Source organism: Porites lutea, chromosome 1 (assembly GCF_958299795.1).
Source record: "Porites lutea chromosome 1, jaPorLute2.1, whole genome shotgun sequence".
In the NCBI taxonomy this organism is placed as follows: domain Eukaryota; kingdom Metazoa; phylum Cnidaria; class Anthozoa; order Scleractinia; family Poritidae; genus Porites; species Porites lutea.
In genome coordinates, this window is record NC_133201.1 from 49,476,181 (window position 1) to 49,487,515 (window position 11,335).

Here is an 11,335-nt window from a genome sequence, read left to right on the forward strand (position 1 = left end):
ATCAGGTATTCAGATTTTTCCCAGGTGAACAAGTCTGTGGCGACCATTTCCCAGAGCTTGCGAGGTAAGCAAGAAGGGATCATTGGCTCTTTCGTGTTTTGCCGCTGATGCTCTAAGCAGGTGGTGCACCTCGATATCATGTCGCTGATTTGAGAATTCATTCCTGGCCAGTATAGGACATCTCTTGCTCGTCGTTTGGACTTTTCGATCCCCATGTGGCCTTGATGTATCCTTTGTAGCATTTCTTTTCTCATAGATGACGGGACTAGTATTCTGTCATTTTTGAGAATAACACCCTCGACTTCAGAGAGCTAATCTCTTACATTCCAGTAGACTTGAATACTTGCTGGTGTGCAAGATTTTGTTTCTGGCCATCCTGACTTGATCGCATCCTTCAGTTCTTTCAATGATTGGTCATTAGCTGTGGCTTCTTTAATTTCTTCTAGTTTGGGCTTCGAGACTGGTAGGTTAGAAGTTAGCAAATGGACATGTAGTGCAATTTCTTCTTCCATGCTGCCATATGCTGTTTCAGGCAGTGGTGCTCTAGAGAGCATATCCGGAAGCACTAACTCCTTTCCTGGCTTGTATTCCAAAGTGTAGTCATACTTCTGCATTCTAAGCAGGATTCTTTGTAGTCTTGGTGGTGCTGATGCTAGTGCCTTTTTAACAATGGCCTCAAGTGGCTTGTGATCTGACTCAATGGTAACTTTCTTTCCATAGATGTATTGGTGGAAACGTTCTAAGCTGAACTGAACAGCTAAGAGTTCCTTCTCAATTTGAGCGTATCTTGATTCTGCGTCAGTGAGGGATCTTGAAGCATAGGCAACAGGACGCTCTTCTTGTAGCAGCACCCCTCCTAGGCCGGTTGGGGAGGCATCACAGCTGATCGTAACAGGCTTTTGTACATCAAAGAATTTCAGGACTGGTCCTCCATATTTAGTTAGGATGCTTTTAATTTCATGAAGTGCTTTTTCTTGTTCACGTGCCCACTGAAACTCAATGTCCTTTCGTAGTAGAACTCTGATAGGTTCAGTGACAGATGCCAGATTTGGGATGAACTTGCCCGAGTAATTGACTGTTCCAAGGAGTCTTTCTACTCCTTTCTTGTCAGTTGGTGCAGGCATGTCATTGATGGCACGCACCTTTTCGTCATCAGGCTTGATTCCTTCTTGTGTGAGTTTGTGACCAATATAGGTGACTTCTTTGACTTTAAAGACGCACTTTTCTTTGTTCAGTGTTAGGTTGATCTTCTCACATCGTTCCAGGACAGCGTGTACACGATGGTCGTGTTTAACTTCTGTTTCTGCATGCACTATTATGTCATCGATGTCGGTTTCAACTCCTTCCAAGTCGCCAAAATGTTGACTCATCCGCTTTTGGAAAGCTTCCTGAGCAGATGTGATTCCGAATGGAGTGACCTGATAGCAGTACCGCCCGAAAGGTGTGTTGAAGGTGGTTAGAAGTTGACTTTCTTCATCAAGAGGTATCTGCCAGTATCCTCGGTTTGCATCAAGCTTAGTGAACCATTTCGCATTTGCCATGCGTGTAGTGATGTCTTCGATGGTGGGAAGCTGAAAGTGTTCCCGCTTTATTGCTTTATTGAGGTGCCTTGGATCTAAACAAATCCGCAGACTACCATTAGGCTTTTCAACAATGGCCATAGAATTGACCCAATCTGTGGGTTCTTCTACCTTGCGAATAACTCCTCTCCTTTCCATGTCATCCAGTTCTTCTTTCACTCTGTCGCGAAGAGCTGCTGGGACCGTTCTAGGTGGGTTTACGACAGGTGTCACAGTAGGGTCTACTTCAATGTGGTAAGGTTTCTCCAAGCGTCCCAACCCAGTGAATACCTGCGTGTATTTCTGCAGTACTTCTTCTTTCAGTTCTTCAGACAACTTCGTAACCTCTTCACTTTTGTGTTGGTTCAGTTTGCTTTTCTTCTGTCTTGGCCACCATAACTACTTTGATTAGACCCAGATCTTGGGATGCTGTGAGCCCCAATAATCCTGGTTGATTTGTCTCCACTATGTGGAATGTCAGCTCATGCTCTACATCTGTTTTAGATTTCACTGGTAGTGTAGCTGTGCCAAGTACAGTTAGCTTATCTTCAGAGTAACTGTCTAGATTATGTGTGCAGGCATTTATCTGTGGATTGCTCCCAACTATCTTCTTTAGGTCTTTAAACGGCATGATGTTAACTTGAGAGCCCGTGTCAATTTTGAGTTTTGTGATATGTCCTTTCACTGGCAACATCACATAGCACTCCTCATTCTGGATCTGAACTTCAGTAGTGACAGCTCCTACAAATAGGGTTGAGTCAGGAACATTTCCTTCTTGTTGCTCTACACACAGTTCATGGACTTTTTTCCGTGATCTACATACACTCTGGAAATGATTTCGTCTCTGACAATAGTTACATGTTTTGCCATATGCAGGACACTCCCTTGGGCCATGTCTTGTTCCACAGTTCCCGCAATTGAACTTCTTGCTTGGGGGTCTTTTTTCCTCATTATCTGAAGGTGTTTTCTTGTCAGTTGACTTGTTCTTCTCCCTTCCAATTCCATGCACTGATGAGTCGTCCAGTTCTTTCATTTGCATATCCGTAGCTTCTGCAGATCGTACCACATCTAATGCTTTCTGAACTGTAAGGTCTGGCACCCTGAGTAATCTTTCTCTTGTTTTTGTGTTGTTTACACCAAGTACAATTCGGTCCTTGATGAGAGAGTTCTTCAATGTTCCAAATTCACATGTTTCACAAAGCTTTCTTAATATTGTTACGTTCTGGTCGATGCTTTCGCCGCTTTCTTGGGCTCTTGAGAAGAATTTGTATCTCTCGTAGCTGACATTTTTCTTGGGTTCACAGTGTTCCTCAAATTTCAACAGCACCTTTTCGATTTTTTTGTCATCGCCTTCTTCGTCCCAAGTTAGAGTGTTAAAAACATCAATAGCATCGTTGCCGATAACTGTTAGAAGTGTTGCTACTCTGGTTGCACTATCCTTCGAACTTATTCCGGTCGCAATTTCGTAATTGGTATACTTCTGTTTGAACTTCTTCCAATTGGCTGATATGTTTCCTCCATTCAAGTCGAGAGCTTCTGGAGGTGGAAGACCTAAATGCATCGCCATTTCAGGTGTATTTTCTTCGTCTTCAACTGGTTGCTGTATTTCTTCTGTGTTTTCTTCGTCTTCAACTTGTAAATGCTGTACTTCTTCAGTGTTTTCTTCCCCCGCGGGCGTGATAGGAATCGACTGATCCTGTGACATGAATTACGATCGCCGATGTTGATTGCTCTGAAATACGGCCTGTATTTTATTCAAATCTTCGCTATATCGATGGCTGAGGTTCTTGTTCGTACTTGACTTCTGACACCATGTAATGTTCTTTATCTAATAGCACGATGGATCTGGATAAAACAGCTTAGTAAACAGGATCCAAGTTTTTATTTTTAACATGGCTGACCCCGGCGGTCCATGCGCACGCTTACACTCATACAAAATACCGCTGATCATTACACCCTGGACTGATATTTCAGTCAATAATAGATGAAAATTTCTATTAAAAGTAGATAAACTGGGATTCCAACCCAGCAAGCAAGGGACACAGGAGCTCCCGGACTGATACTTCAGTCAATAATAGATAAAACTTACTATTAAAACCAGATAAACTAGGATTTCAACCAAGCAAGCAAGGGAGACACGAGCTCCCTGGACTGATACTTCAGTCAATAATAGATGAAACTTACTACTAAAACTAGATAAACTGGGATTCCAACCCAGCAGGCAAGGGAGACAGGAGCTCCCTGGACTGATACTTCAGTCAGTAATAGATAAAACTTACTATTAAAACTAGATAAACTAGGATTCCAACCAAGCAAGCAAGGGAGACGGGAGCTCCCTGGACTGATACTTCAGTCAATAATAGATAAAAATTACTATTAAAACTAGATAAACTGGGATTCCAACCCAGCAAGAAAGGGAGACGGGAGAGCTCCTTGGACTCAGATACTTCAGTTTATGGTAGATGAAACTTACGATTAAAACTAGATAAACTGGGATTCCAACCCAGCAAGAAAGGGAGACGGGAGAGCTCCTTGGACTCAGATACTTCAGTTTATGGTAGATGAAACTTACGATTAAAACTAGATAAACTGGGATTCCAACCCAGCAAACAAGGGGGACAGGAGCTCCCTGGACTGATACTTCAGTCAATAATAGATGAAAATTACTATTAAAACTAGATAAACTGGGATTCCAACCCAGCAACCAAGGGAGACAGGAGCTCCCGGACTGATACTTCAGTTAATAATAGATAAAACATACTATTAAAACTAGATAAACTGGGATTTCAACCCAGAAAACAAGGGAGTCAAGAGCTCCCTGACTGATACTTCAGTCAAAAATAGATAAAACATACTATTAAAACTAGATAAACTGGGATTCCAACCCAGCAAGCAAGGGAGACAGGAGCTCCCGGACTGATACTTCAGTCAATAATAGATAAAACTTACTATTAAAACTAGATAAACTGGGATTCCAACCCAGCAAGTAAGGGAGTCAGGAGCTCCCGGACTGATAGTTAAGTCAATAATAGATAAAACAGACTATTAAAACTAGATAAACTGGGATTCCAACCCAGCAAGCAACGGAGACAGGAGCTCCCTGGACTGATACTTTAGTCAATAATAGATAAAACATACTATTAAAACCAGATAAACTGGGATTCCAACCCAGCAAGCAAGGGAGACAGGAGCTCCTTGGACTCAGATACTTCTGTTTATGGTAGATGAAACTTACTATTAAAGCTAGATAAACTGGGATTCCAGCCCAGCAAGCAAGGGAGACAGGGGCTCCCTGGACTGATACTTCAGTCTCTGGTAGATGAAACTTACGGTTAAAATTAGATAAACTGGGATTCGAACCCAGCGAGCAAGCGAGACAGGCGCTCGCTGGACTGATACTTCAGTGTATGATAGATGAAACTTACTATTAAAACTAGATAAACTGGGATTTCAACCCTGCAAACAAGGGAGACAGGGGCTCCCTGGACTGCTACTTCAGTCAATGAGAGATGAAACTTACTGTTAAAAGAAATCATTCACTTGGATTCCAACCCAGCAAGCACGATAAGTAATACCTGGAGTGATACTACAGTCTATTATGCATGCAGTTTAACCTTTAATACCCTAATTCTAGAAATAAATGAAGTGCATTACATCTTATCGTTTATTATTGTTTATAGTATTATACTGTTTGAGCAGCAGCAATTCTTTCAATAAATTTAATAGCAGGCGTAAATAGAAAAAGGGGATTCCAAAAACAAATTGGCCTATTGTTGCCAATACAGTGGCCTCAAGCCAGGTGGAGGGTTTCGTGCGTTCCACAGGGTGCTTGTCTACTTATGCGGTGAGAGTGGTACTGAGCCATCAGTTACACCGAGGTCTGGGTGGTCGCCTCTGACCGACAGGTGATGTATTGGGCGCCTGTAAGAAAACGGCCGTTGCACTCAAGTGCTTATCAACTCATTATGCAGTGGTGCAGAGCTTTACGAGTGATACTGCACGGGCCGTAGCGGTGTACCGCTCATCGGGTCATGCCATATCTCAGCTTCTGTCACGAAACAAGTCTGTTGTAAGCGCTCATGCCCAGGTGTCCCGGTTTGGACGCAAGCGGAGGTCCCCCAATTTATATGGCCGTTGCACTCACGTGCGTCTCGGATACTGCACAGGCCATACACCCTTTTCTTTAGGTCATGCCATATCTCAGCGTTTGTAATGAAACAGGTTTTTTCAAGCCTTTAATTTTTTGTTGTTGTTGTTTAAATAAAAAAATCTCAGTTATTTTAGGTATTATTTCAGATTTTCTTGGAAAGAGTTGTTGCTCTAAGAAGATTATCACTGATTTTCAAAGTAATATGCACTTAGGGCAACTTAGATTCCAGGCCAGCGAGCAAGGGAGACGGGACCTCCCAGACTGATACTTCAGTCAATAATAAATAAAACTTCCTATTAAAACTAGATAAACTGGGATCCCAACCCAGCAAACAAGGGAGACAGGAGCTCCCTGGACTGATACTTCAGTCAATAATAGATGAAACTTACTATTAAAGCTAGATAAACTGGGATTCCAACCCAGCAAACAAGGGAGACAGGAGCTCCCGGACTGATACTTCAGTCAGTAATAGATAAAACTTCCTATTAAAACTAGATAAACTGGGATCCCAACCCAGCAAACAAGGGAGACAGGGGCTCCCTGGACTGATACTTCAGTCAATAATAGATGAAACTTACTATTAAAACTAGATAAACTGGAATTCCAACCCAGCAAACAAGGGAGACAGGAGCTCCCGGACTGATACTTCAGTCAGTAATAGATAAAACTTACTATTAAAACTAGATAAACTAGGATTCGAACCAAGCAAGGAAGGGAGACGGGAGCTCCCTGGACTGATACTTCAGTCAATAGTAGATGAAAATTACTATTAAAACTAGATAAACTGGGATTCCAACCCAGCAAACAAGGGAGACGGAAGCTCCCTGGACTGATACTTCAGTCAATAATAGATTAAACTTACGATTAAAACTAGATAAACTGGGATTCTAACCCAGCAAACAAGGGAGACAGGAGCTCCCCTGACTGATACTTCAGTCAATAATAGATGAAAATTACTATTAAAACTAGATAAACTGGGATTCCAACCCAGCAAACAAGGGAGACAAGAGCTCCCTGGACTGATACTTCAGTCAATAATAGATGAAAATTACTATTAAAACTAGATAAACTGGGATTCCAACCCAGCAAGCAAGGGAGACAGGAGCTCCCGGACTGATACTTCAGTCAATAATAGATAAAACTTACTATTAAAACTAGATAAACTGGGATTCCAACCCAGCAAGCAAGGGAGACAGGAGCTCCCGGACTGATACTTCAGTTAATAATAGATAAAACATACTATTAAAACTAGATAAACTGGGATTTCAACCCAGCAAGCAAGGGAGACGGGAGCTCCCTGGACTGATACTTCAGTCAATAATAGATGAAACTTACGATTGAAACTAGATAAACTGGGATTCCAACCCAGCAACCAAGGGAGACAGGAGCTCCCGGACTGATACTTCAGTCAATAATAGATAAAACTTACTATTAATACCAGATAAACTGGGATTCCAACCCAGCAAGCAAGGGAGACGGGAGCTCCCTGGACTGATACTTCAGTCAATAATAGATGAAACTTACGATTAAAACTAGATAAACTGGGATTCCAACCCAGCAACCAAGGGAGACAGGAGCTCCCGGACTGATACTTCAGTCAATAATAGATAAAACTTACTATTAAAACTAGATAAACTGGGATTCCAACCCAGCAAGCAAGGGAGACAGGAGCTCCCGGACTGATACTTCAGTTAATAATAAATAAAACATACTATTAAAACTAGATAAACTGGGATTTCAACCCAGCAAGCAAGGGAGTCAGGAGCTCTCGGACTGATACTTTAGTCAATAATAGATAAAACAGACTATTAATACCAGATAAACTGGGATTCCAACCCAGCAAGCAAGGGAGACAGGAGTTCCCTAGTCTGAGAAGAACACCCAATTTCATTTGCCTGAAATTTGCTGTTAACTAGGACCAATGAGACATACCCTTAGAAAGTTTCCACTTGAGAAGATATGAGAACTCCGTAATGTCTTTGCCTGATATCTGCTCTTAACTTGGGATTGGGATTTGCCGTCACAATAATTTTATTTAAGGGGAGAACTTTTTTCACTTTAATCTAATTTATTTTTAATTGCGTATAATTTCATTTAAAAGGGAAGAGACACTTCATGGATCTTTTAAATAAACTATTAATAGAATTATTACTATTATTATAATTGTTGTTGTCATTATTATTATTACTGATATACCATTAGATGATTAGATACCATAAAAAGATAATAACTGTAATGATTCAAATTGTATATTTCACTTAGTAAACATAGATTTGAACCTTGAAATTATTTAAGTGCTTGACTCTCCACTGTTATATCTTTGCAGGTTATAACAAGGCTTTTGCTGGACGCTTTATATATATCTAAGTGGAGACGTCGGAAATGAATTTATTGTATTTATGGTGTAACTTTACGATTTTGCACAGTTGTTGTTACAGGGAAAATGCTGTTTGAGGGTTCAGTGAGGGTCGACTTGTCTTTATTGACATGATTTTTTATGGCTCGGCCAACTAAGAATATCTGCTGATGGTCAGATATTTTAAATGGGCGTTAAACTTCATTTCTTATCTATATCCCTTATCGTTGCAAATCAAAATAGGTTGTATTAGTTCAATTTAAGTCCGTTGGTAACATCCTGTAAGCGCTTTTTTCTTTTTTTGTAGCTTTTTTATTTTCTAGATTGAATCTGCCCGGTTAATTTTTTTCATCACGTGGGGAGGAGTTTTCTACGCTTCAGGTATAATGGATATGTTTCTTTGCATTAATCCCCGGTTTTCTCCTTAGGCCTAGATATCGAGCACCACGAGGAGCTCGAGGAGTTCGGATTGATATACTCTAGAATAAGAGCACAACATCGTATGAGTAGTACCCGGTGCGTTTGCTAGTGAGAGAATAGAGAACAAAGAAGTGAACGACTGAAATGAATTCATTTATCCCTATAGCAAACGGGAGCCAGTAATATAAGTTTCTTATATGTGCTTATGGCAAAAAGTACGGTTAAACCCGAAAATGGTGTTGGGCTTGGCAGAAGTACCTGAATTTTTTATCATTGAGATTCTCTGTATAGATTTTGCTAACAGATATTTACTTTGGTTGTTATATTTACTGAGTTCAGGTTCCGTTTTTAAATTGCACTTTTATAGTTTACAAAGATTGGAAAATCGTCATCTGGTGAAATCTGCACTAGCTGGTGAAAAAGCACCGACAATGAAAGGTACGTATCTCTTGAGAAGAATTGGATACCCCCAGTTTTTACAACAGGGTTAGAACAGAGGCAGGCCGAAGAATAGCGGGCTGTTAGACTGTAAATCACTTAATAACCAGCCAACACGAAAAACAAGAGCACAAAATAACCAGTACTCAAATTCTCCATTTCTACAGTCTACTGATAAACATTGCACTTTCTTCTGTTTTAGGACGTGTTTCTCAAGTTGGACATCAGAAGAAGTGCCTGCGTCTTACAATACGACTAAAGTGAAGATGTAGCGATCAAGATGAAATACTTTAATCTAATACTTTTTTCCAGTAATATAAAAGCTAAATAAAACTTTGTAGAATTCTGCTACAGTAGCGGTCAACATTTTCGAAGGAGGACTTTCCTTCTTACGGAAATGACTGCTACTGGGCAACAATAGCCTTTTTTTTGTTCTGAAATTATTAAGGATAGGTTTATTCGAAATATTTTTAATGTTGATCGTGAAATATGATGGGCTCTCGCCAACCTTTGGTGCAGTGTTGGTGACTTGCGAGTACTGTTGTCGACTTCTTCCGCTTTCGTTAATCTTCGTGTTCGTAAACGCTTAAATGAACACTCTCGCCATTTTTCAGGGGTACTTTCGGTAACTTTCGACCATTATCGTTGACTACTTCGGCTTGTGTTAATCTTCATATACTAAACTTACCATTACTTCGAACACGCGCTATGGTAAACGCTTAAATGCCTTTACAAAATTGCGTTCAGTGAAATGAACACTCCCCCCATCTTTCGGGGATACTTTCGGCAACTTTTGACCACTATCGTTGACTTTTTCGGCCTGCGTTAAATCTTCATGTTTACCTACCATTTCTACGAACCGGCGCTATCATAAATGCCTATATACCTACTCTCGCCATCTTTCGGGGGTACTTTCGGTAACTTTCGACCACTATCATTAACTACTTCGACTTGCGTCAATCCTCATAGAGACTTCTACGATTACTTCGAACGCGCGTTATCGCCAACTTGTGAACGCTATAATGTTAATGAACACCCTCGCAATCCTTCGGGGTACTTTCGGTAACTTTCTACCATTGTCGTTGACTACTTCCTCTTGCGTTAATCTTTATATACTAAACTTACCATTTCTTCGAAAACGCGCTATGGTAAACGTTGAAACGCCTTTACAAATTGCGTTCAGTGAAATGAACATTCTCCCCATCTTTCGGGGATACTCATAAATGCCCATATACCTACTCTCGCCATCTTTCGGGGGTACTTTCGGTAACTTTCGACCACTATCATTAACTACTTCGACTTGCGTCAATCCTCGTAGAGATTTCTACCATTACTTCGAACGCGCGTTATCGCCAACTTGTGAACACTATAATGTTAATGAACACCCTCGCAATCCTTCGGGGTACTTTCGGTAACTTTCGACCATTGTCGTTGACTACTTCGGCTTGCATTAATCTTTATATACTAGACTTACCATTACTTCTAAAACGCGCTATGATAAACGCTTAAATGCCTTTACAAATTGCGTTCAGTGAAATGAACATTCTCCCCATCTTTCGGGGATACTCATAAATGCCCATATACCTACTCTCGCCATCTTTCGGGGGTACTTTCGGTAACTTTCGACCACTATCATTAACTACTTCGACTTGCGTCAATCCTCGTAGAGATTTCTACCATTACTTCGAACGCGCGTTATCGCCAACTTGTGAACACTATAATGTTAATGAACACCCTCGCAATCCTTCGGGGTACTTTCGGTAACTTTCGACCATTGTCGTTGACTACTTCGGCTTGCATTAATCTTTATATACTAGACTTACCATTACTTCTAAAACGCGCTATGATAAACGCTTAAATGCCTTTACAAATTGCGTTCAGTGAAATGAACACTCTCCCCATCTTTCGGGGATACTCTCGGCAACTTTTTACCACTATCGTTGACTTCTTCGGCCTGCGTTAAATCTTCATGTTTACTTACCATTTCTATGAACCGGCGCTATTGTATATGCATTTGCCACAATGAATACTCTCGCCATCCTTCGGGTTACTTTCGGTAACTTTCGACCACTATCATTGACTAATTCGGCGTGCGTCAATCTTATAGAGAGTTATACCATTACTTCGAACGCGCGCTATCGCCAACTTGTGAACACTATAATGTTAATGAACACTCTCGCAATCCTTCGGGTTACTTTCGGTAACTTCTGACCACTATCATTGACTACTTCGGTTTGCGTCAATCTCCATAGAGACTTATATCATTACTTCGATCGCGCGCTATCGCCAACTTGAGGTTAGGGATGTTACCATGGTATTTAAATGCTTAAATGGACTTGCACCTCCATATCTTTGTCAGAAGTTTAAAACCAGATCGGAAGTGCACAACTGCAACACTAGGAATAGGGACCG

General features: G+C 40.9%; 1 protein-coding gene across 1 annotated transcript; it reads right to left on the reverse strand.

The window, feature by feature from the left end:
- Positions 1-1,908: 1,908 nt before the first annotated feature.
- LOC140931495 (uncharacterized) lies at positions 1,909-3,264 on the reverse strand. The gene has a single exon (XM_073381306.1). The coding sequence runs from the start codon at positions 3,262-3,264 to the stop codon at positions 1,909-1,911; it is 1,356 nt and encodes a 451-aa protein (XP_073237407.1).
- Between the last annotated feature and the right edge of the window lie 8,071 nt (positions 3,265-11,335).

Excerpts from the sequence above, each read along its gene's own strand:
- LOC140931495 (XM_073381306.1), bottom strand. The coding sequence starts at position 3,264 with ATGTCACAGGATCAGTCGATTCCTATCACGCCCGCGGGGGAAGAAAAC.